The 26,081-nt window shown below is 38.5% G+C and overlaps 3 protein-coding genes across 3 annotated transcripts; all 3 read left to right on the top strand.

The window, feature by feature from the left end:
- The first annotated feature begins 259 nt into the window (after nucleotides 1-259).
- On the top strand, nucleotides 260-1,529 carry LOC135594432 (probable WRKY transcription factor 43). Its single transcript, XM_065084817.1, has 2 exons — nucleotides 260-660; nucleotides 1,173-1,529. Exons 1-2 carry the CDS (start codon nucleotides 362-364, stop codon nucleotides 1,351-1,353), a joined length of 480 nt encoding a protein of 159 aa, XP_064940889.1. The 5' UTR covers nucleotides 260-361; the 3' UTR covers nucleotides 1,354-1,529.
- A 7,717-nt stretch (nucleotides 1,530-9,246) lies between these two features.
- On the top strand, nucleotides 9,247-11,296 carry LOC135593974 (squamosa promoter-binding-like protein 16). Its single transcript, XM_065084366.1, has 3 exons — nucleotides 9,247-9,725; nucleotides 10,283-10,413; nucleotides 10,500-11,296. The coding sequence occupies exons 1-3, from the start codon at nucleotides 9,307-9,309 to the stop codon at nucleotides 11,090-11,092; spliced, it is 1,143 nt and encodes a 380-aa protein (XP_064940438.1). The 5' UTR covers nucleotides 9,247-9,306; the 3' UTR covers nucleotides 11,093-11,296.
- Nucleotides 11,297-15,225: 3,929 nt separating this feature from the next.
- Nucleotides 15,226-25,274, top strand: LOC103999355 (agamous-like MADS-box protein MADS4). Its single transcript, XM_009421096.3, has 8 exons — nucleotides 15,226-15,517; nucleotides 17,924-18,002; nucleotides 24,117-24,178; nucleotides 24,271-24,370; nucleotides 24,502-24,543; nucleotides 24,633-24,674; nucleotides 24,757-24,884; nucleotides 24,977-25,274. Exons 1-8 carry the CDS (start codon nucleotides 15,333-15,335, stop codon nucleotides 25,071-25,073), a joined length of 735 nt encoding a protein of 244 aa, XP_009419371.2. The 5' UTR covers nucleotides 15,226-15,332; the 3' UTR covers nucleotides 25,074-25,274.
- The last annotated feature ends 807 nt before the right edge of the window (nucleotides 25,275-26,081 follow it).

Below are 26,081 nucleotides of genomic sequence, written 5' to 3'. Positions count from 1 at the left end.
TTCTGCTCCTTTAATGCTTGCTGACACTTGTTCTTGGATGGAGAGTAATGACCCTCACAGATGGGAGATCCAACAGGCACAACTATATATCCATGCACGGGTGAGACTGGTGATGAGTAGATTTGATTGTTCACGGTAAAGGGTTTTCACTGGATGTGCGTTAGCCGCCACTGTCGTTTCCCATATTGCCATTTCCAAGATTTGTATGTAACATGTAATCTTAGCCGCTAATTTACGTGCCGTTCACGACTCCCTTGCTATCTCCATATAGGTTACCAGCCTGCCTTCTTCCTTCCCGTGCTCTTCAAGAACCCATACTCTCTTCCATTCCCATCTCCTTCTCTCTCTTTTCACGGCGAGTATGGAGAACTATCCCATCCTGTTGCCTTCTTCTACTTCTTTCCACTCTCCACGTCTCTCCCTCTCGCCATCCGACACGACCAGCAACGGCCAGGTCTTCTTGGGACTGCAGGATGGGAACAATGTTCCAGCCTCCCATGCATCAAGGGAGAACGAAGGGAACCCTAGCAAGACGAAGGAGAAGAAGGTGAGGAAGCCAAGGTATGCCTTCCGGACTCGAAGCCAACTCGACATACTCGACGATGGCTTTCGTTGGAGGAAGTATGGACAGAAGGCAGTGAAGAACAACAGGTTTCCAAGGTCTGTTTGTCGATCCCTTGTTTCTTTCCTTCTCTCTTCTCTCCTTATTTTCTTCAAGAAGATACAATATCGGTGACCTAATTCATGTATTCAAGCTAATACGCACTCATGCAGTCATGTTCTCACTACTACATCACCTGTTAATCCTTCCGGTAAGAACAGTGTATGATCCTAGTTTGGCTTCGATGGTTCTGAGCTATATTTGCCGTCTATATTTGTAGGATTGATTTGTTTGCTTTCATTGTTGTTGATGGATTCTTGTATGTCTTTAATAGTGGCTTTCTAATTTGTCATCTTCATATAAGAATGAAGCACTAGAGAAAAAGAGATCCAACTCCATCCAATTCACTTGTCGAAAGCTCTGAGTTCTCTAAACTACATGGTGTCATCCTACCTCACTTGATAACGCGAACAAGACATCCCTGAAGAGAAACGTGAACAAAGATCAATTAGGTACGAGACAGAATTGATAGTGTCATCAAGTGAGAGTTGTTGTCTTGATGTGGTTGCAGAAGCTACTACCGATGTACGCACCAAGGTTGCGACGTGAAGAAGCAGGTGCAGCGGCTGTCCATGGACGAAAGCATTGTGGTGACAACCTACGAGGGAGTGCACAGCCATCCGGTAGAGAAACCAAATGACAACTTCGAAGACATACTGAATCAGATGCAGATCTATTCCAGCTTTCAGTAATTTGAGTACTGAAACCTCTGTAGCAGAAGCAGATCTATAATAAGATGCATGATGGTTCAGCAGTACACACGGCTGTCTTGATCTTGTGAGCAATCTGTGGCCAAGACAGATACAAAGTTTCATGTATCACTGTCAAAGATTAATTATAAATATATATTATACTGATTTACTTTCTAGCAGTTGTAGATGCATACATACATACATAAGCTGCTCACTGCGAACACAAATGCAGATGTGTGGAGATGAGGCGGCTCAGTTGTCGCCTCTCTCTTCCACAAGCCTCGCTCTTCCTGGGAGCATATGCCAGCCATAAGCAAGGCCATGTGCTTGCTTGCTTTATGAACATTCTCAGTGGTCGCATTAATGGATCGCCAATGAGTTTGGGCGTCGGTTGTACCATCAAATCAGTGATCCCACCACTGGCAACCGGTGGGACTGTCTGTATGCGATCACGATCCTCCTGCAACATAGTCTTCCCATCATCTCTTGTAACCATAGTACTGACCAGTGTCTGGAGCTGCATTATGTCAGTCTGGACTACAAAGCTTCTTCCCTCAACGAAGAAGAAGATAGGATGATGATGATGAAGAAGAAGAAGAACACTGGAATGCCATCTTTCTTCTTCTTCTTCTTCTTCTTCTTCTTCGTGGCATGAAGGGGCCACCGACTGCATCATATATCTTTGAATGTGATGCCAAGACTGGTGCAGAAACTTCCATGCACGACTCCTGAAGACTCCAAGAGACATGATTTGGATCGAGGACTCCATTATCAAGCTAATAATTAGACTGAGGTCGCTTTCGTCTCCTCCATCTTTTGTGTGCATGCCAGTTATAAAGTCTTTTTTATTATTTATTATTTATTTTTGATATTGCCACTTGGGCTTATCTTGAACACACACACACACACACCAAAAATGATAGTGGCAAACTTGTTCTGAATTAATATTAATATTACTATTACTCTTGGAATTCTTTAATTACAAGTTAAACATTATGAGCAGTACCAAAAAGTTTCAATAAATCAAAAATTAAAAGAAAATTAATCTAAGAAAAAACAAAAAAAAAAAAGGAGAAAAAGAGGAAGTCTCTCATTGAGATGATTATTTACATGAATCATCAGTACACCTTCTTGGAGAAAAGAGCCCTCAGGCTGAAAAGACTCCCACCGCTGTGACCAGCGGTCCGAGCACGCGCGGTCAAGCCAACCTTATCGTCACCCCTGCAGCTCCCCTCGCCGCGGCGGAACCCAACCAAAGTGTTCACGTTCAAATTGAGCACCCTGATCCCGGCGCCGACGCTGCCTGTCTTACTTCCGGTGATCTTATCCCTGTGCTCGGGCCGCCGAATCTGCCAGACCGGGCTCGTCCGGCCCACGGGAACCCCACCCGCCCGGCCTGGGCTCGCCGCCCACCTCCTGCCCCCCGCCGCCGGAGCCGGCCAGGCGGAGTACTCCCCACTCGAGTTGCTCCTCGAACAGGGCGTGCTGCTCACCTTGCGGCCGTAGGCCGTCGCCCTCGGCCGCCCACCGCCAGCCGCCGGGTTCCCCGCGGAGCGGCTTCGGGAGAAGGGCCACAGGCTGATGCTCGGCTCCGCGGCACCACCGCTGCTGCCCTTCCGCTCCTTCGCCTCCGCCGCCTTCTTCTCCCCGACCCTGAAGATGTCCTTCCACCGCTTCGACCCCGACGTCGGCGAGCAGGAGATGGAGGCCGTAATGTCGTCGGTCGGGGAAGGAGGAGGAGGAGGAGGAGGAAGCGAGGGATCTGGGTCGGGTTCAGGTTCCGGTTCAGTTCCCGTTCCGGTCTCTCGCCCGGGGTGAGGTTGGCGGAGGGAGAGCAGGTGGAGTGGAAGCAGAACACCGTCGGCGAAGAGCTCATCAGCGGAGAGGAGCTGCGCCGGGGAATTGCTGATGGCCAGAAACTCGAACTCCGGCGAGGACGAGGCGCTGCTTCTCCTCCTCGGGCTTCCCTCCATTCATGCATCCAAGTCGATATAATGGAGCAGAGAGAAAGAAACGTGCGAACGATTTATTTCGGCTGGGAAGAGAACGGGATATAAAGATTATTATTATTATTATTATTATTATTATTATTATTACTATAAAATATTTTCTCAGCAACTTAAACGTGTCCTGTGGCAAAGGTTGAGGAACGCATATAGCATAATTATTTTACCTGTGACCCGATTATATATATATATATATAACCTAATCTTTTTTATGCTTTGAGAGCTCTCATCAGTAATAACTAACGATGACCTTATCAAATGATATCTACTGTAAGATCTGAAAGAGCTAATCAGATATTAGACCATGTAGTAAAGTTATCTGCGTTTATTTATCTTGATATCGTAAGTTTTATCAACGAAAATATAAAAATAAAAGATAAAATAATAATTTTAAAATTTTCAGTTTATGGTGGTGACGGATGACGTCTATAGTGATAAACGACAATATCATTGGGGGTCACGGATGGTTGTTATGAATGAGGAGAGTGATAACAAAAGGTGAGGGTCGCTTGATAACTCTATCGGTATCGACATAGATACAGAGCGACCATCACCTCTCGTCGTCGTCGTCCTCATTTACAATAATCACCTATAATCCTCCAACGATGTCATTATCCACCACCACTAATATCGTTCGTCGCCACTGATGTCGTCCGTCATCACCAACTAAAATATTAAAATTATATTTTTATTCTTTATTTTTTATATTTTTATTGATAAGACCGATGATATTAAGATAAATGGATCTAAATGTTTTATTTTCGTAACTATAAGGATACTAGTGTACCCTTTTAAATTATAGAGATGGATACTAGTATACCATTTTAAACTATAAAGATTGAGATGCTGAAAATATTTAATTACATGGCATAATTTGTGATTTGTCTGATCAAAAAAATCCATAACTCTCTGATTAAAAATTTATGATTAGATCATATTTAGTTTCATATTTGTTGGATTGAGGTTTGATCTGATTTACCCTAAAATAAATGATTATTTATGACTCGAGATATACTAATAGTTCTTTCCTTTGATAGCGTAAGTAATTTTTCAAGCCTTGCCAATAATTTATTATCTTTGTATTATTTATTTCATAGTAATTTACTGCATTCCTTTATCAGCTATATATATATATATATATATATATATATTTCAGATGCTACAACATTATATAAAATCATAAATAAGTTGACTCCTTCAAGTATTCAAGCTATTAAAGCTACACTAGTGATAGAAATTTTAATGCCCCATATAGATAACCTCTCCCATCGATCATTGCCCATAAAAGTAAAAGATGTGTAGTCTTTTCCATGTCCACCTCATGATGTGGAATGACATACCTAAGCCTTGTTATCTATTATTTCCCAAAAGAAATTAAAATTGACGGCAAAGATCGTAGCTCCTAACTATTGCAATCTTTCTTCGTTTTGTCCTTCATGTCTTTTGTATGGATTCTGAAACCTTTGTACTCATGCATTAAAGTTGCATGCATGGCTACGAGCTAAATGATGGCTTTCAATTCCAAAAATCATTTCAAATGAGGATGTGATGTAAAGAAACACGTGAAGATGAAAAGAAAGAACGTAGGAATAACCATTATTTAGAAATATAATATTATAAAATTTAATTAATTTTATTATTTAAATATGAGATTTATTTAAGAGATTTACCAATGCTACCTAATCAAGTTAGAATATATATATATATATAATCAAGAGAGATTAAGAGATGATGAGATGAAAGTTAATAAAAGTTTTTAATTATTAGTATTTTTTTTCTTCTCTTTATATTTTATTATTAAAATTTATCATCCTTCGGAAATAAATTTTAATAAAAATATTAATTTTTGACACTTTCAATTACTAGGAGTGTCACCCAATATAATATTTTTTTAATCTATTTATCTATATCTTAACTCCAAATAGGTGTGTTTGATAGTAATTGATAATAAATTTAATTAAAAAATATATTAATTTTTTATATTTTCAGAAGAAAAGTTTTTAATTCCTAATACTTAATTCAGAAACCAAAAAAATACTTTGATCATGCCCAAAAAAAAACCTCTACATTTTCAAACAAATAAATATTTTATTTATTTATGGAATCCATCATCAGGTGATGGAACACATCAGCATGGATTGTAGTGGCTCGTTTATCTATTTCTGATGGTGCTAAACAGAAATTTTCTCACAAGTCCCATCATCATGAATCAAGTTGCAATTTCATCCCATTTTCTTGTTTAAAGTTAGATAAGATCCTTGGAAATTGTTCATCCCCCACCTTCTCTTTTGATCTCAATTATAATCCTTCACATGTTTTGCATTAAACTGAATATTAATCGATTAATTTAACTAAATCAGATCAACTTTTGAGATATATTTTGAAGGGAAATTATACACATATTTAGAGGGTTTTAATTTTACTCAAAATTTAGAAAGATATAAGTATGAGTACTATACAAAAAATAACAGTCATATTTCTTAGAAAATCGAATTCATCCTAAAAAGAAGCTACATATGCCATCCTAAATGTAATAATACTAAATGATATTTAAAGATGTTGTGGAAAAACCATAAATGCAATACTATGATAGATGCATTGTTTTATTACATGAGTTAGATTTGTAAGATGTAATTAATTTTTAATTTTATGTGTGTATTTGAAGAACTTGATTATTATTATTATTATTATTATTATTATTATTATTATTATTATTATTATTATTATTATTATTATTATTATTATATGGTATATAATTTCGAATGGTACCGTTCGATACGGACGATATCGTACCGATCCGATGTTATATCGGTATGTGGACCGTTTGTTACCGGACGGACCTTGCTACAGTGTACACTGTAGTAGTGCTATAGTAATATAAAAAATATTAAAAATCGCTCGTTAAATCTTGGTGTACCGTTCGATAAATCCTGGTGTTTCGCTCGGTACGTTAGTACTATCAAGCTAACCTCGAAACACCGATACGATACGATATTATATACCTTATATATATATATATATATATATATATATATATATATAAAAGCTTCGTTTTGAGAAGAATCCTCAATCACAAGAGCTTAATAGAAAAACCTACATATATATATATATATATATATATATATATAGATAGAAGTTGGAACAGTCAGTCATTATATATCCAAGTTTACTGTATCTTCTTGTTTCTCCTACTCCTCGACGTAAACCACCATTGTTGTAACTTTGCAATGTTATCATTGCTACATCCCAAGCTTGCTTCATCTGTTCCCAACATGGACGTGGATTTGCTGCTACAACTTGTTTGTCATCGGTTCGAGGTCGTCCATTGTCTGGAGATGTGAGCTTTTGGGCATGCAGCACCATGGCATCCATCCACCTCAGGTCTTCTGAGGTGAATCCGGAAGGGCCCCAAAGCAAGATTCGTGCATCCTCGTGTCTACGGACTCCTGACGTTAGTCTTATGTCAAAGGCCTCCCATGTCTCAAAAGCTTCCCCGGGCTGCACCTTCATCGCCTCCCTCGCTACTGTCTACCTCCTCTTGGAGTCTGGTGCACCACCAGCTTTGTCCCTCACCATGGCCAAGTCACCAGTTTTGGTCTGGTAGATATGAGATCTTGGTTCCCCCATCGTGGTTGTATCTCAGTGGTGTTTGGACCCACCACCCATGTCTTGATTGCTGTCTGAGTGCAATGATGATTCCACTGCCCTGTCATAACCAAAGGAAAGAGGAGAAAACGAAACATTATTACAGGTTTCTTCTGCTTCTGTAATGGCAAGAAGGCTTTCGAGGACAAAGCTACAACTAGCCGTCATGCGTAGAACATATCTAATGCATGCCAGAATATAAGATTCGGTGTTCTTGGAGTAACTTCATGCAGTGTCAGCCGCTGCAAACGGTGGATAACCATATCATCAGAATATTTCTCTTCCTGCCCTTAAGAAAGACGAGAGAACTGATCTTGTCATCATTTTGTTGTCACTGAGAGCATTGCTTTTGTTGCTCCAACGCCGGTTTCCACCATGGAATGTGGCACCTGCTTTTGGCCAGCTTAAAAGAAGAAAGCATCTCCATTGCTTCACCAAGACTTCTTCTTTAACTCAGATAGGACATAGCCACAGTCAAGGATTTCTTTGTTAGGCAATGATTTGATCGTTGTCATGCATTCAAACGCACATTGTGTTTGATCGTTCGACTAATGTATATGTTCAGAAGCATTCGTCACACATCTGAGAAGACATCTAATGATATTTTTTTTGCCGATCGAGTTGCTAAAGAGATTTGGACGGCCACAAGTCGAGATTCTGAGTGCAGAAAACAGTGGCAAGACCCGATAGCATTCAGAGCAAAAAGGCAGTCTCCAAATCCCAACAAAGAGGAGTGAATCAGAGACGCACTTCCATGAATTGAAGAGAAAAATAATAATAATATACTGTTCTTCATCCTGGCGATCCAACCCGCTAGAAAAAGGGTCTTCTTCATGCGGATGGGGTGTTGCCACGTCTCTAAGATTAGCTTGGGAATTGAGAGTGTGTACTTTGGGCATGTGAGCACAGATTCAAGTCCTTTAATGGTAGCAAGTGGTGTGCATTAAAATAGCCTGTTTTGTATCACACCTATAAAATCCTTTTTGATTCTTCTCTTCTAGATTTGTGGGCTTCAATTAGATTTGGACATTCTATATTGGTGCCAACTTTGGAGTTGGTATGGTGATTAGACTAATTTACATTTTGATGTCACATTAGCTCCCCAGTAGCCCTATATCCAGTCACCATGTCCTCGTTCAACATATTGAAATTATCAGGAAAATAATATGAAATCTAGTCCAAGACCAAATTACACCATGAACTACAAGCAAATTAGGTGATCAACTTTCCTGCTTAATATGAACAGCTTGATAGCTTGATCATATGATCTGATCTCCACGTGATGTGATGCACAGGAGATGGCTGAGAGACTTGTGCTGACAGCCAAGTAGAAGATGGATATGCCACACGTGTAATGCACTCGGTGCAGGATGTGGTGATGATCTAAGTGTAGAAGGTAATCTCTGGAGAAAAAAAGGAGACACAGTAAAAGATGTTGAAGGAGAGGACGATGCAGATTCTACGACAAGTAGGCATGTACAAGAGAAAAGAGACAAGAGAAACATGTTGGCAACAGTGGAAGCACGGTGACAAGGTGACTTGTCCTTGCACTCACAGACCTACCTCTCTTCTCTTCTCTCTCTCTCTCTCTCTCTCTCTCCTCCTCCAGTCTCCTGCAGTACTTTTTGCCCCCAGCTTCCAAAGTTGACAGCAACTACACCCTGTCACTTTCCTGCCTCTATTTACTTGATGTTCTTACTTCATGAAGATTTAGTGTGCTTCAGCTCTCTCTCTCTCCATCTGTAAATATGATGATTCAGTGTGCTTCAGCTCCCAGTATTTGCAGGTCGAGCCTTTATATGTGTCTGCCTACGCTTCATGTCTATCTATAGACGGCCGATACCTGCAGTGCCGAGTGGGTGGAGAGGTGGGTTTCCTCAGAACCTGCACACCACACACAGCCTGTTTTACCCTTCGCATTAGCTGTTGAATTATTGGATCCCTGTCAGAGATTGAATGGTCGGACAGCACACGGTCGGTCCTCTGTGCTGCTGCGGCTGCAGCTGTCTATGATTTCTGACGGGTCCTCAGTTTTATGAACTTTGGCTCGTTTCTGCCTCCCCTTTAGCGAGTTGAGATCTGTGTGAGAATGAAAGGAATAGTGTTTCTTCGTGAAGTCTGTTAGATTTGCCCTGTTCCTTTTGGAAATCCCCTGTTGTTTTCTTCTGTTCTTGTGTTTGTTCTTTGTTGATGGACATGCGTTCGTGATAATGACTTGTTGATTGACCTCGGCTCGCTTGTTTAGAAGGGAGGAGGAGGAGGAGGAGGAGGAGGAGGAGGGTGTTCTGCGAAGATTACCTCCATGGAGTGGAATCCCAACAAGCTCCTTTCGTGGGGTTTCTCAGGACTCGAGCAGCAGAAAGCAGAGCTCACCATGGGCTCCTTGGTCGAGCGCAGCCGTGGCCTCGGAAGCCAGACTAGCGAAATGGATTGCTCGGTTGACCTCAAGCTTGGTGGTTCGGCTGGGTTTCGTCCACCGGAGAACTGGAGAAGCCAGGCCACGACGGCGACGACGAAAGCAGCAGCGTCCGGCCCGCCTCGGCGGGCACGTGCGCCGGGCAACGCTGGGCAGACGGCGGCCTGCTTGGTCGACGGGTGCAAGTCCGATCTCAGCAACTCCCGGGAGTATCACCGGCGCCACAAGGTGTGCGAGGTGCATTCCAAGACTCCGGTGGTGATGGTGGGCGGCCAGGAGCAACGCTTTTGCCAGCAGTGCAGCAGGTAATGCAACAGGACCACCTGCACACTCCCCATCCTTCTTGTAGCTCCTCTGCTAGGATTCAGAAAGAAAGCTTCCATATCTGCGAGAAAGAAACTAGCAAATTACCATGCCATGCACCACAACATGATGCAATTCACTCGATCACCACAGACCTTTGTGGTTTTTTGTTTCTCGACTCTGTTCATGGCGTGTCAAACCTATTTTAGCACGACATGAACTGTCTCTTTCACTGTATTCTTGCTTTCTTCTGTTCCTCTGCTTGTTTGATACTTGAACATGAGGAAATATCTCTTTCAATCAAGAACTTCTGCTCTGATTTCATAATTTTTGATTCATTCACTATATGATTTAGCAGCTACCAACTTTTTTATCATGCATTAATCTGCAGTTGTCATATTTACAGCAAAATTAAGAGAATAATCTTTGATGTTATGCTCTGTTTTTGACTCCTGCTTCAATTTAAAGTTCATGGAGCTATGACTCTTCAATTTAAACTCTCTCTCTCTCTCTCTCACTCTCTCTCTCTCCTATGAGTTCTAATTGATGATTGCCACAGGTTTCACCAACTGGAGGAGTTTGATGAGGTGAAACGAAGCTGTAGGAAGCGATTGGATGGGCACAACAAGCGCCGGAGAAAGCCTCAACCAGGATCCACAAGTCCCGGGAGCCTATTTCCGAATCATCAAGGTCTGAATTATGATAGAAAATTTTCTCTTTAGCTCCTTGGATTCAACTCATGGTGCTTCCTGGATCATCCTATCTGGTGGTTGCAGGGAGCAGCAGGTACTTGATGTATCCTCATCTACTCCCGACACCAAGAGAAGAGCACAACTGGCCTGCGATATATACCACTCACCTTCCCCTCCATGCCGTCGACAGCCAACAACAGTTGTCTGTCCCTTTCTGCGGCAACCAAGACGGGAAGCAGCTCCCTCTCCTGCAACATGGCAACACTGCCTTCGGCAGGACAACAATGGAACCACACACACGCCAGCCATTCCTCAAGACAGAAAGCAGCAGCAGCAGCAACAAGATCCTCTCTCACGGAGATTGTGCTCTCTCTCTTCTGTCATCAACTCCAAGTCCAGGCGTCGCCGTCGGCATGGGCCAAATGCTGCCTGCCGGAAGGATCCCTGTGCACCATCAGCCTCTGGTTTCTTCTCTTCCCTACAACCACCTCGATCGATATGCCAGCTCTCAAGCTTCAAGCTACGTTTCGCAAACAGGGTTCTCTTACTCGGGGTTTGAGGATGCTGTGCTTGTTGGCGATGCTGACACTGACCTCCACTGTCAGAGCACGGTTCATGTAGGAGGTGATGGCTCCTCGGTCGGGGCCTCGCAACCTCTTCCCTTCTCTTGGCAGTAGTAGTAGTCTGTGTTTGATGCTGCGCTTTGGTGATTCCCCCATCCACCACTCTCAATAAAAATGTTAACTCCTTGCATGGACAAATGTTCTTCTTCTCATTGCAGAGAACAGACAAAGAAGCAGCAGCATATAGCAACCAGAGAGGAGGCTAATATATGGCTAGCCAGCTTGTCTTGGTGGGCTTTCTCTACAGGTTTATGATCAGATTTCTCATTCAGAACAAAAGAACACACCTGAAATTGCTGTAGATTTGGATCTTAGTGATGGTCATCTTCATAGTTAACCATTAACAGGCCTGATATTATCAATGGAGACAACCTTTTCGTTGATTTCTCTTATACTATAAAGCATGTAGCCTTAACATTGTGAAGCATAGCATAGGAAATACACATTTTTTTACTTCACATTGAGGATGATAATGAAGAAAACTGCCTAACATTGAGGATAACATAATCCAAACATTTCAGCTCAATTCATCCAAGCTTCAAAAAAATTCCTAGAATGCAGCTCCTGTTGGATATGTTGGATGGACCACTATGCGTTATCGAGTCACCTAAGAGTACACAGGGAACATTATTAAGAGAGAGAGAGAGAGAGTGAGAGAGGAGCAAGTTGGATTCTTTATCTTTGATGGGAACAAACATTCAATGGAGTGAGCGAAGAGAAGATGCGACATTCTTAAAGACAAGAAGGAAGGAAGCAACATGAACTGACACCACATTCCACAACTCGTCTGCCTTTGGCCTCCCACACTACTACAAATCATCAACTTTGCATCATTTTTCGAAAGGTCATATGTTATTGGCATTGTATAGAGCATCTATATGCCATGTTAATCATGATAGAAGGTAAGATTTTTTCAACTATATGAGGAAATCTCTATAAGGGAAATCCTCTATTCTGTTGAAGAAAATTCTCTCTGGGATATGTTTATGTATTCAAATTAAAGCTTCTTATCTTCAATAAAGTTTCTTTACTTCTTCAATAAAGTTTCTTCAATAATTGTTCTTATTTTTTTATTATTTTCCTCAGATCATATGTTATCTCCCTCCTTAACTTCCCAAGTCACTAAGTGTGAATTCAGCTTAAATCCTTTATGGATGTGATATGCCAAGTATTCTCGAGTCTCAAGTAACATAAAACGGTGCCTTATTTTTTGCTTTAATCATGCTATCATCCTATAAAATAGCAACGATTAGTAGTCAACTTGATTCACTTGCTCATCTTCCTGTTGCTGGCATTAGACTTTATATAACATTAGAATGTGAGAATTAGTAGGTTAAAATGTGTGTTCTTAGACATAGGCAAACAAATGTGTGTTCTTAAACATCCACAATAAACCTCTATGCATGTTGATCTTTAAAGACCTGAAGGTTCCTCTAGAAAATGCATTAATCCACTAAACAACTTGCTGCAAAAATTAGGGGTTCATCAGTTGGAAGAATGCTGCTTTCTTCAAGAAATAGTTCAAGTGATCAGCACATATAATTGGCTAGAAAGAGATGGCCTTGTCTCACAACCTTCTTCTTGCATATCATTTGATTCCCTGCATAATTCACATGCTATTAGAGATGGCCATCAATGAAAGATTTCTGGAATCCTATAAACCCAAGAATCCTGTCTTTTACTACAAGTGCCTGACTCAATTTTTGTAGAATATTTAGTGTATTGGACCAAGCATACATAATGTAGTCTACCAAAATTTAGTTGTTTGTGTCATGTCTATGAGCTTGGATTCGATCATTTTAGGTTAATCCTTGATCAGTAGACGAGAAATATTAGGCCGAAACATTTACGAAACAATTAGACCAGATCGAAAAAACTCTATATATCATATCAGTTCTGAATCCTAATTCGATACCAAACGCAATTCTTGCACTTTCTCTTCTCGACGTTTCTGTCGACATCTTATACTTAACAAAAACATCATATATTTGACAAAATCCCAAATTTCATGCACTTACTTTTATTTTTTTTAGCAAACAAAAACATGTAAACAAGGATAATTTGCAAAGTATTTGTAACAATGTATCCATAAGCATCAAGCAAATATATGTCACTGTTGTTAGCTTTTCTTTTTTGTTGTCTAAATAGCCAATATCATGTTTGCTCTTGATCTTAAACTTTGAGATTCTCATGATGCAACACTTGGAGACAAATTTGGAAATCATAAGGAGAGCAAAGGCTTTCTAATTTCTTTGTGGGAGTGCTAAGTCAGCTAGCTAAGACTACACATGACTCATCATTCTTCATTTAGCTTCCTTGTGACCTAGCTTTCAGCTAAAATGACCTAGTCATGCAATCTTCATCCTCCACATAAACAATGAGGGAACTACAAATAGGCAGAGATTTCAAACAGTGCAAGCTCAAGGATATTTATATCCATGTGGACCTTCCCTTCTCCTTTGAGATACTTCTTATGGAGGTAAAAGTGAAGTTACTTTTGACTTTGTATGCACTATGGATTGATTCCTAAGACTAAACCTATCAAAAGTAAAGCATCATTTAGCTCATTTTATCTCCAATTTATGTAAGGTTTCCAAGCACTTAGTTTGCTCTTCTTCTGCCATTAGAATCTTTACTCTTCCTTGTATTTCCATATGTAGCCTTAAGATGCATAAGTGATGGTGGAAACATCTAAGTGGATTAAAGAATGCTTGAGAATATTTGTCGATCATGACGTGTGACACACACTTGCATTGCCATTCATGACTAGTTGGCAGCTATCATATAATTGAGTTAACATTTGTTGAGAGATCTAATTTTCTCATCATCTTAGAGAACAAGCAACATCACACATCACCATACATCTTCTTTGCATCGATTAAAAGGCCAATTACATGCATTGGTCTATCTAAGCTACACATTATAAGTATATCAAGTATGAACACAGCGGGAAATTACAGAAAATTATTTACAAAGGTAAGTGACGAAGGCGGGACTCGAGCTCAGGTGCTTATAATAAATTGACAAGGTCTTCATAATAATTATTATGAAAGTTGATAATACGTATTTTGATTGTGCCATGAAATCCCAAACCACTCAAACTAAATAGAACTATATAAAGGAACATATTATCTAAATACCTCAAATAATAAATATTCTCTAACCGTAGGACTATATAAAAGAGTCTCTAGTATAATTAACCATTCTCTTACACATAAAATATTATTTTTTAATATCAAATTAACCGTTTGAGTCATTTCATCTGGCATGCTCGCCCTCTCACTAATTTTGTAAACCATATGCATCTAGATCAATCGCATAAAAAAATTTACCTAAGAAAAAAATATTATTTGATCCTAACTTCAGGGGTTCTTGGGAGACCTATCCATCATATTATTAGTTTTTTAAAAATATCATGTATTGTGAAGTCCATATTATGATTTTTCACATTTGAAGGGAAGAATCTTATTTGATTTTGACAATCAAAATTTTTTTTTTTTTGAAGATGTGTCACATCGGACTAGACTTGACATACTAAATCAACAATCAAAATCGATAATAATAGAATCCAATATAATAATACACATCCAAAGAGTATACATACAGTGCAAGAGGCCCTCAGGAGATTGTTTTTATAATATTAGGTGGTAAAGAAATAATTTTATTTTATTTTATTTTATTTATATATTTGACAGCCAAATATAAAATATCAAGTATATTCAAATCATTACAAGACCTACCTAATTCCCAAGTCTTCCTGCCGGCCAATCACACGCTTCCCTCCTCCCACGTCCAAGGTTTTCGTGTCACATGATGTGTCCCTGTCTTTCCCTCCGGCACGTGTCTCTTCTCGACACGTACCCACTCCCACGGGACCCACTCCTTGAATTCCACTGTCACCGCCACCTCTCCAAGTCAGTCTTCCGCTCGCTGTTAAGCTTCTGCTTACCTCTCTACAACTATCCGCATAATATCACTATAAGCATCCATCATCCGCCGTCCAATTTTCCATTAGGCTCATCTCAACCGCAGATCTCGTGTCCGCAAGAGATTGATATGCGGAAACCTACGAGTATGGGAGTTTCCGGAGGTTAAAAGGGTGATGAGATGTTAGGGTTAATGGACGTCTCCCTCCCCTTCCGTTTTGCCTATAAATGGCAAATGGGTTTTGGCTTCTTCTCCTTCCCTTCTCCAGTCCGAAAGCTCTCTCTTTCATCCTTCCTTCTTCTTCTTCTTCTTCTTCTTTTCGATCTGGTACGTTTCTTTGGGGTGGCTGTTGGAGGAGGAAGAGGAGATGGGGAGGGGGAGAGTGGAGCTGAAGCGGATCGAGAACAAGATCAACAGGCAAGTGACCTTCGCGAAGCGCAGGAACGGGCTGCTTAAGAAGGCCTACGAGCTGTCGGTGCTCTGCGACGCCGAGGTCGCCCTCATCATCTTCTCCAACCGCGGGAAGCTCTTCGAGTTCTGCAGCAGCTCCAGGTGCGTGGCCGGGAGAAAGGTGCTGGGAAAAAATGTCTTCTTTTCGCTCGATCGGTGCTTTCTTTTGCTTGCTACGATGGGTTTCCGGTTTGGGCTCTTTCCAAGCTTGGATCCTTCTGATAGGTTTCCGGTTTCGTGAAAATAATGGGAATTTGATCGGATCTGAGGGTCAAATAGCACAAAATCATGCATAGCGGATTTGTTTTCTGATTTCGTTAGACTGCTTCCGGGATTTCGTTCTCGTAAAAGATCTGGATGTTTTGTTAGTAGTTTGATGTCATGGAGAAGGATTAATCCCTTAAAAAAAAAATTTTGATGAGGAAGCAAACAAATATTAGCTTTCTTCTGTTTTCCTTACGATCTCTCTCTGCATCTCTATGACGAGAAAACTATTTCATTCCTTCTCTTTTTATTTACCCTGGCTAATGATCGGATCATTTAAGCCTTCATGATCATACACGGAAATCTAAGCTTCTTTTCCCCTTGCGTTGCACCGGCTCTCGACATCTGGAGTCGGCTTGGAAAGTAGAATTCAAGATGTTGTCGATGATATTTACTTCTTCCTATATACTTTTGCCTATTCACTCTTTGCAAGAATTATCTCACACGAATCTATTGCTTCTTTGGTCGGTCTTTCTGTGGTCTAAGAGAAATGTCTACCAAACACCTCTGGATTATCTTCGTCTATATTTCTTTGAAGTTTTAGGTTTGTGACGATTTCATTTTGTTCTGATGAAGATTAAAGTTTGTCGTGGTTAAAGATCGGTAGAAGGCATTAATTCAGGGTACAGATATGCTCAAATCGATCTCATTTTGTACATGTGACTGCATGATTCATACAGCAGAGCTAAAGTACCATCACAGTTGTCATTCTTCCGAAGAACTTAGGGTTTTAGCTCTCCCTGTAAGAAACCGTCTCGTCTGTCACCAGTCTTGTCTTTTGGTCCTTTCGTTTCAGAGGTTCCTCGTAACCATGCCATTCCTTTTGTTTTCTTGAAACCCTTTAGATCTTGCAGAAAGGTCCTTCATTGTCTAGATTTCAGTGTCTGAAGAAGGGGATTTTTACGTGGATATAACCATTTGGTACAAGCGTGAGCTTTCAAGTTGTTTCCATGGTTTTCCTGCAAACACTTCTTTTATGATTTGACCACTATTTATGCAACATCTACTGTTATTTTCATTGTGAGGGAATACAAGTAACCCACGTACGTTAGCTTGCAATAAAATTTCCAAAGTTGAAGCATTTGATTTGGTAACAAATATATAATTTATTTAGAAACAGTAATTCATAGAAAGGGTTGTCTCAATTTTGAAAAAAATCATGCTCAATAAAAATCAAACAAAAGTTTCTCGACAAGAACAAAACAACTTTGTTGGAGATGTCAGATACTACACACATTCCACATCTTCTTGATTTGCAAGTCACATTCCATCACACAAGTGAGACCCACAACACTCTGGAGTCTTGTTGTGGTGTTCCTATGTGATTCTTCTGGTAGTCTCTTTTTATTTTGATAATGTTGATTTCAATTTACAAAACTTTATTGAAGTTACTTATATCTTCTATGTCAAACTGTTGTAGGACTAATTCAGTGGCAGGTGAGGTTATTAGGCTTATAGTTTCTGATGCCCTCGAAAAGCTGTGACAATTGCAGAACAATTAAACAAATTATATTGTAGTAAAGTACTAAATGAAATCGATGGGCTTGAAGAGAAATGTATTTCCTCAAGTTATTGAGTGACTAGATTGAGTTGTCCATTTATGAATATTCCATCTAAAATTCATGGACTTGATCATTATTTAAATGCCATAAGCTGCTGCATACTGAAGAGAATTAAATAAATGAAGATTAAAGATGAGAAACATCTAACAACGAGGCAATTTCCAAGTTTCGCTATCTATGATTTTCATCAGTTCTTTGAAGTTAATTCTTGCTTTATAAATGAGCAGTTTTGTGAATCTATTTGTAGTGAGATTCTTGTAATTCTTCATGACGAGCATATAATTTGACATCAGGATCTTAATTTCAGAGCGACAAAGAGGAATTAACGTATATTTATCTTTCAACAAAAACAACAGCACCCACAAAGCTGTAAAGATATATTAATCTTTATAAGGAAAATTGTCTGAATGGAAGAAAATAAATGACGATTGATGACTTGAGAGTAAATGGTGGACTCTTATCAGGAAACATTTTGCATATTTATTGTAAAAAGGGACTAATCTTTGTTCCAAACCATGTTGATGACAATACTTTTGTTATTGCCTAGCAGATGTTGGCCAACTGTAATCTTCTTAATCTCCAAATTTTCCTTTTGATTATGATACTGTACCTTTTTTTTTTTCTATAATACACAATGCATATTTAAAGTTTGACCAATTTTTTTATCCTAATTTAATAATAGTATGTTGAAAACACTGGAGAGGTACCAAAAATGCAATTATGGGGCACCGGAGACAAATGTCATATCAAGAGAGACTCAGGTAAATAGATCCTTTGACCAGGCTTCTTGCACTAAATATTAGCTTAGTCTTATTCTCTAAAAGGAAATGAATGACATGTAATTTGGTTTATATGCCATCAATTAAAAAAATCGATGATAATTGTGTAGCGGTTATGTGATGCTTAAGCAATTCAACATTTAGACTTATTTGTCATGATGCCAATGGTATCATTAGTGGCTGCTTTGAACATGGGAAAGTAAAATAAGGAACTTTGATATGTAGGCTTAACTCCATAGTAATGACATCAACAATATTATTCATCAATGTTTTCTTGAAAGGTTGGATGTGAATATAAGTTACTATGTGTAATTCTCTTGAAATGTATCATAGTAGGAAAATTATAATATCTCCACATTGATAGCATCATTAAAATTACATAGGTGTACAAGATTGTTGAGAGGTCAAAGTAAGTCACTTGTAAGAAACACTACATGTTGAGGAAATTGTGTGGAATTTTAATGTATTTCATGCTCTACATTGAACCGTTAGAATAGAGGTTCCTGCAAATACCTATATGCTTGTCTTTTTAGCTTAATAATTGGTATCGTTTGCACGATTGCGTGTAGTTAGTTTTCTAAGTTCTTTAACTATTTATCTTGTCAGTTTATGCTTATTTAATGAAATGAAAGCAAATAAGACTCCAGAGATTATAATAGCTATAGATGATTCACAATGCACAAATAAGTTTGTAGCATGGAAATCCCAAGAAAGGGGTGTGCCTGATGACATTGTATTATAGTCGTAATTTACTTCAAAATACTATGATTTTTCCCAGTATGTGCGCAAGAAAAACAACAATGATTTCATGGTGCCCCTTTTAATTTCTTATATTCTGTGTTTAAGTTTTGAGTTACTTAGTCACATAAATAAAAATATCTGTAATGCTAACATGTGCAATTTATCTACCTATGATGCAAATAAGTGTCTGCTCTAATATAGAGTAACCTATTCCATAATCTTAGTCAATTAGAATGCCATAATGAAGCCAAAAGCCAAAGCATATTCTATAATGTTTTTTAGTGAGAGAGTGGTGTTACATATTGATGCCAAAAATTACTGCAAAATTTTAGGATGATAGCAAGTATTAAAGAATTATGTTTTAAGAGTTTGATAAAGTTTAAACAATGTTGTGGTATTGGAGGAGAGAAATTAAAAGTGGGAGACAATGCTAATGGAACTGTAAACTTGTTACAGAAGTACGTCCAGAAAATACATTTTGGTAAATTAACTTGTAACTAGCTAACCATTTTCTTTATTGTAATACTTCATAGGAATAAGAGCATGACTTTTACCCCTTAATTATTTTATTGTTGCAACCAAACGTTCAATTTAAATCAGTCTAATAAAGTAGGCTAGAAACTCATTAAATGTCTAAATTGTTCTTTTGATCATAGTCTTTTTTTTCCCAAAAAATAAAATAAAATTACTCTAAAAAGTACTAGTACAACTTTGACTATGCTCATCCAGAGCGTAACAATACATATAGATCAGGTGGCCAATTAGCATTTCACAATTGATCTAACCTAGATGATATTATGTAAGGGGCCAACCAGTGCTTACATTTATTTCCTTGTCTATATACCTGAGAAAACTCTATCCTTATAAATTTTTCACATAATAATAATAAGTTTGGAAATACATTCACAAGACAGACATGGAGAAGCCTCCTCCTTCAATATCTTGATCAAAGGCTTATTGTCTATTTCAACCATGAGATATTGATCAGTCTTTTTAGCTAAGAACTATATTGCACTATATGTTTGGATCTCTGGAAATCTAATCCTCTTCGAGATAATATGCAGTCAGGAGGAACTTAGCCAACTATTCATTCATCACCAGCACCTGTCTCCACTTAGCCTTCACTTAATCAAATATCAAGAATGCCCCATCACATCTCACTACTAGTACTATCAATATGTACTCTTTTAATCGAGATTTGTATATTAAAGATCAAGATTTTCCTCGGGATTGGGATTAAACAAACCATATTGGTAGGAATATGATTGATAAAAGAAGATGTACTCAAGAAAATTAGAAAAAGTGTACATGCTAAAAGTCCTTTCTTACCCATATATCACACACACACACTCACACACACACACACATATATAAATAAATATAATAAAAGAAGATATGTGATGAGATGGTTTAGCTTGATTCTTGTCAGGTGATGTCCATTCTCAGAAATCTAGCTAAGAATGACCAATATGAAAGACTAGGAACAGTCCATGTAAGAAACCTTACATATGTCATCAATTATTCCCATAAATAGAGTTTAAAGGAAAATTTCTTTAATCCTATTCCTTTTTAAAAAATGAATATTTGATGTATGATGCAATTAAGTCACAACAAGTATGGAAAACTGATGAAGGATTAATATATTATTCACCTTTAAGTGAAATTTATTAAAAAATAGAATATCTAAATTTTATTATAATAATTTTTTTATAAAGAGTGAGTGACAAAAACGAGTACCTTGTGATATATTGTCAAAGTTTTATCAGCATGACACTTTTTCTTACAACATTAGCATAAGTGACTAACTACATAGGGCTGTTTTGGTTTATTTGGATAAGTTGGGGGTTTATTACAATATTATATCATACAAAGATACATGCAAACATTTCAGATTCCAAGCATAAGTTGTTGGATGGTAGCAAATTTTCTGATCACAATTTTAAAGAGATTTCTTTTCCTTTCAAAACCATACCAAGGGTTCATATCTTGATTTTGAAGTTAACAAGATGACAGTTCTGTAACAAAAACTCACTGTCTTGGCACGTGGTAGAAACTTTGTTCCATCTGATTATGCCTATCGTTTTCATGATACTAAACATTGAATAAATAGGGTAAAAGAAGAATCAGGATTGTTGCTTCTCGAAAATGTTACATTCCAGAGTATGAATGAAAGTTTATATTTTCAATTTACTTTATGTTATTTGATTGTTTAATCTTGGAACTTTGTTTACCATGTCATGGTGACTGAATTTGAAAGTAACATGTAATATTTCATCTTTTAGAGAGTACATATTTCCTTTTCAATTAAATTACATTTGCTTTATACCATGCAAACATGAAATTTTCAATAAATATTGTATGATTTGCAGCCTATTTCTTGTCCTCCTCTTTTTTTTAAAATTCATTATTGCACTATTCTTATAATTATATATAGTATCTTTTATTAAGCTGTTAAAGCTTGATGTTTCATTAGTAAAGTGTTCCTAGTTTACTTGAATACTTGATATTCGCTAAATTTGATATTTTGCCCTCAAATATATGCAATGATCACTGTCCATAGCGCAACTGACCTTTTGAACATTAAAATCTTGACACCCTCCATCATATGAACAATTGTGTGATTGAAATCTTTTGCATTAATATCCAGATAATTTTGATGCAAAAGACCACTGATTCCATATTATAGTTATTTACATATGACTTCCACAAGGTTACGAAGGAGCAATATTGCCTAAATGTAACACAAGTTAAAGAGACATACAAGTTTCATAATAACTGTTTGTAGTAGTTGTGTAAATATATTGCACTTTCGTGTTTTCTGTGTAATTGAAAATAGTTATTTGCAATAGTAGATCTTGGCAAAGACAAGGAAGCACTTTGCCCCGACCTCTAAGCAATCTTAGTTGACGTGATTATTGAACCTAGAAAATCTGAGGAATTAACATCTACGGGAGAAAAAAAATATATGAAAATACAAGCATAAAGGTGATTTTTTGTAGCTTGTTTAATCGAAATTTCAAGACCTGCAGTTTATTACTTATCTTTCTTTTTAAGTCATATAAGCTTTGACTGTATAATGTTACATTTATCAAATGTATGTACAATTGTGCACATAATTAGAAAGGTTTATGATATAAGTAAACAACTCATTTTTCTGGCTCTAAATAATGGTTTCTAGTGCTGCCACTTTAGTCGTGGGCCATGTATGCAACTATGAGTTTTCAAGGGCTCTATACAAGAAAAATCTTATAATATTGCTGTCTTTTTAAAATTGAAACATAACTTTGTGATTTTGTCTTTCATAGTTATCATATGGTTAGGTTAGAATACATGTTTATTATGTGACTGGTGTGAGCATGAAAAGCTTTATACATAATATGTGGTGGATATTTCGTAAGAAATTTCATATCACCCAAAATAAAATTTTAGGTATTGTCTCATGGGTGTCTTTTATGAAATAAGAAGCTAGAGCCATTTCAAGGAAAGTAAATAAAAATTCCTTCAGGAATAAATTCGTCTTTCGTTACGCCTTCAAGATCAGTTAATTTTTGCATAAATATCTGGCTGCTTTTTTACATTACATCGGCAGCTTGGTTGCAGTTGATGAACTTCAATTAGTAGTCTGGATGTTTCTCACTATTTATCTTCAGTGGTCCGACCTCTTTGCTTATAAAGATAAAGGTGTTTATATTGATTCTCTCTAGATCTTACATAATCGAAAAACTTGTACCTTGAAATACCTTCTTTTTCTTAAAATTTAGCAAAATTATTTTTTTTGATCACTTCTTTGGTCTTGTCCCATTTATGTTGTCTGGAGAAACATGCTAGTAAATACAATTGGTCACCCTATAAGTCAAGAGAAGCTGGTAAATGGATAAGTGAATGTGGGAGTTTCTAGACAATAATCACCCTAAAACAATAGTTTGTTCTGAGTTCATGTAAGGATTGTTTCTTTTGATTACCATTGTTGGTATACTTTTCCAGTTCCACTGATGGCTTCTCCTGAAGTTTTAGAGTATGAATGACATCCTCTCTAATTTATTGTTTGCCTGGAGATGTTATTATAGAGAATCAAAATATGTAGTGTGCAAAACCTGATTAAGTTTCTACTATCTTTTATTGTTTTCAAGCTACATTATTCGGTTCTCGAATCTCAAAAAACTGGAGGAACTTCAAAATACTTTCTGACTCAAGTTCAAAGGTCATCATCCTTTGAACATCCAATCTTGTAAAATTTGGCCATCAGTGATTTAAAAAACACTAGGTACCAAAAGACGTCAAGGTCCAAAAACGCCCGAGGCGCTAGATGCTCGCCCAGGCGTTTGTCCGAGCGAAGTGAGACGCTAAAATATAAAAAATATATAATATTAATTAATAAATATAATTATTTAAAATTTTAAATTAAAATATATTATTAAATTAAGAAAATATATTAACAGTATTGAAAATTAATAATTTCAAATAAACCTAATAATATTACCAGTATACAGTATACCGTATACTGTTAACAGAAGGAGAAGAAGGAAGTGTAAGGGGGTGTTGAGCCTATTGACTGAGAAAAGAGGAAGCGGCAACGACAGTGGAGTGTAAGGAGGCAGTGACAGCGGTGAGCGGAGACAGCGACAGCAGCGAGCAGCGACAACGACAGCAACAACTACGAGTAGCAGGAGCAGGAGCAAGAGCGGCGAGCGGCGGGAGGCACGAGCGACGACAGCGGCAGCGTTTGCGAGTAGCGACAGTGGCGAGCAGTGACAGTAGGAGCGGGAGCGGCCGGAGGCGCGAGCGGCGATAGCGGCAGCGTTTGCGAGCGGTGACAATGGCGAGCGACGACAGCGGCAGCATTTGCGAGCAGCGATAGCGGCGAGCAGTGGGATCGGGAGCAGCAGCGGAGTGGGTTAGGGTTCGATTGTCACTTATAGCAGTTTTAGTTGGTTCGATTGAACCAACTAACCATCGGAGACCGAACCAAGACTGAACCAGAGCTAAAATCCTGGTTCGGTCGCCTTGGTTAACCCATGCGCTCGCCCGAAGCGCCTAGTGCCTGGGCTCGGGCGAGCGCCCAGGCGACGCCTATTTGAACCGCACCGTCTGGGAGATTAGCGAGGCGCTCAGGCATGTAATTGGCAATAAAAGAGAACAGATGAAACCATCAAAGGCCTCGGTACAAATGACCACATGATTGATTGAAGTTTAGTGGCTACCTACCATGTAATTGATCTGCATTGAGTTTGATGGTTACAATATCCATCTCTATCGAATAGGATTGACATTCTTACATCTTGTTTTGGCAAAGTCAGGGTAGTCAGTATTAAAATGATTGACATTCTTCTTACATCTTGTTTTGGCAAAAATCAGAGTAGTCAGCAAGAATACTTGAAGCTGAAGGCCCGTGTCGAAGCCTTGCAGAGATCACAAAGGTGACATCTTACTGTTCTTCTTCGCACATTAGAAACACAGCTTTTACTGGAATGCTGAAAGACGTTAATGGAGTAATTGTTTTGGGTTGTAGAAATCTGCTAGGTGAAGATCTGGGGCCCCTCAACATCAAAGAGCTCGAGCAACTTGAGCGCCAACTTGATGCATCATTAAGACAAATAAGATCAACACGGGTAATGCTCATTCTTACAAGTTCACTTTTTATGGCCACTCAGCTTGTTGCTAATCGATAGATCATCCGTTAACTACTTGTTCGGATGCCAAAAACATCATCTCTGAACTGTGAACTCGTCTCTTCCAACAGACTCAGTACATGCTCGATCAGCTGACGGATCTCCAAAGACGGGTATCATCACCTGCACAACAAAATGAATTGCCTGTGAGCACCATCCAGACCTGTATCTTTCCATCTAACACTGCTCTGTCTGTTGACAGGAGCAAATGCTGTGCGAAGCAAATAAAGCCCTGAAGAGAAGAGTAAGTAGTTCTCTTACTTCCGTCCAAACTTAGCCACATCGAGAAATCTTTGCCATGGTTTGCATGTGATGACACTTGGCAGTTGGAGGAGAGCAACCAAGCCAACCAGCAGCAACTGTGGGATCCCAACACCTACGGCCGCCAGCAACCTCAACCACAGGGTGACGGCTTCTTCCAACCCATAGACTGTGAACCTACTCTCCAAATCGGGTACCTCCTCCACTTGTGCGCATCGATCTGTGGTGTGAAACATGCATGCAAGATGGTGGGCTAAGGCCATGATCTGTTTCTTTCTTCTCCAGGTATCATCCAGATCAAATGGCCATTGCAGCTGCTGCAGCGGCTGCAGCTGCTGGCCCAAGCGTGAGTAACTACGTGCCAGGAGGATGGCTTGCATGATGACAAGAGTTCGTGTTCCAGTTCGAGTTCGAGTGGGGTGTTGTTGTATGTCACTAGCGAACGCTCCTATTTCTTGTGCTATTAATGCTGTCGTTGCAATTGGGTATATAGTCCTGTTGATGAACTGCTATCATAAAGAACTCGTCTATGTGCGTACTTGATCTTAAATTGGAAGTCCTTATGGATGAACCTGTTGTAATATTTATTTTTTATTAGAATTATCGGATGGTTGAGATGCACGGCGTAGATCTCACAGTCCACGACTCAGGACATGAATCAGGAGATCACTCCAGAAAGAACACGTGGTGAGCCTAGGCAGCACGTGGTGGCAAGCGCGGAGGCGCCTCCTTGTGACCACCGCACTCGCTGACGTCGACTGCACCGACCGACAATTATGTTTTTCTATTTTTTAATTAAAATGATTTAAAATAATATATATATATATATATATATTTTAAAATAAAAATATTTTTTAAACTAAAAAAATAATCATCAAATTATTCAGATTCGATTTGGAATGAACGAATTGTTAGATTATGTGATCTTTTTATAATTGAATAAGATATATAATATAATAACTAATTAGGTTCAGATATTTTAGCTAATAGATTAAGTTTACGTACATACATTACGTACAGACGAGAGAATGGGAAGAGAAGAGGGTCCTGTATCTTGGATCAAAGACGGTGTTTAACAGATCAAACGAGATCTCTGAAGAGATGATATCAAAAGATACGCATCGTAATAATTAGATCTATATACTTGATCAAAAGGTACGCATCGTAATAATTAGATCTATATACTTGATTTCAATTTTGACATATAAGTTATTTTTATATTTCAGATATAACATAATTATAGATTTTATGCGAATCACTCAATCGATTTAATTTTAATTAAAATCAAACTATCATTTCATGTCAGTACGTATAATTATCTGTTTCAGGTATTAAAGAAAAGGAAAAAAAGCAAGGAATCACATTTCCCAACTTTGCCTACAGTGTAAGA

This window comes from Musa acuminata, chromosome BXJ1-9 (genome assembly GCF_036884655.1).
Source record: "Musa acuminata AAA Group cultivar baxijiao chromosome BXJ1-9, Cavendish_Baxijiao_AAA, whole genome shotgun sequence".
Classification (NCBI taxonomy): Eukaryota; Viridiplantae; Streptophyta; class Magnoliopsida; order Zingiberales; family Musaceae; genus Musa; species Musa acuminata.
Note: the sequence above shows the minus strand (reverse complement) of the source record. Positions and strands in the feature narration are given on the sequence as shown.

Bases quoted from the DNA above. Each gene is read 5' to 3' on its own strand.
- LOC103999355 (XM_009421096.3), top strand. From the start codon at position 15,333: ATGGGGAGGGGGAGAGTGGAGCTGAAGCGGATCGAGAACAAGATCAAC. The intron at 24,179-24,270 runs GTGACATCTTAC...TTTGGGTTGTAG, and splicing joins GCCTTGCAGAGATCACAAAG to AAATCTGCTAGGTGAAGATC. The intron at 24,675-24,756 runs GTAAGTAGTTCT...GACACTTGGCAG, and splicing joins ATAAAGCCCTGAAGAGAAGA to TTGGAGGAGAGCAACCAAGC.
- LOC135594432 (XM_065084817.1), top strand. From the start codon at position 362: ATGGAGAACTATCCCATCCTGTTGCCTTCTTCTACTTCTTTCCACTCT. The intron at 661-1,172 runs GTCTGTTTGTCG...ATGTGGTTGCAG, and splicing joins AAGAACAACAGGTTTCCAAG to AAGCTACTACCGATGTACGC.
- LOC135593974 (XM_065084366.1), top strand. From the start codon at position 9,307: ATGGAGTGGAATCCCAACAAGCTCCTTTCGTGGGGTTTCTCAGGACTC. The intron at 9,726-10,282 runs GTAATGCAACAG...TGATTGCCACAG, and splicing joins TTTTGCCAGCAGTGCAGCAG to GTTTCACCAACTGGAGGAGT. The intron at 10,414-10,499 runs GTCTGAATTATG...TGGTGGTTGCAG, and splicing joins CCTATTTCCGAATCATCAAG to GGAGCAGCAGGTACTTGATG.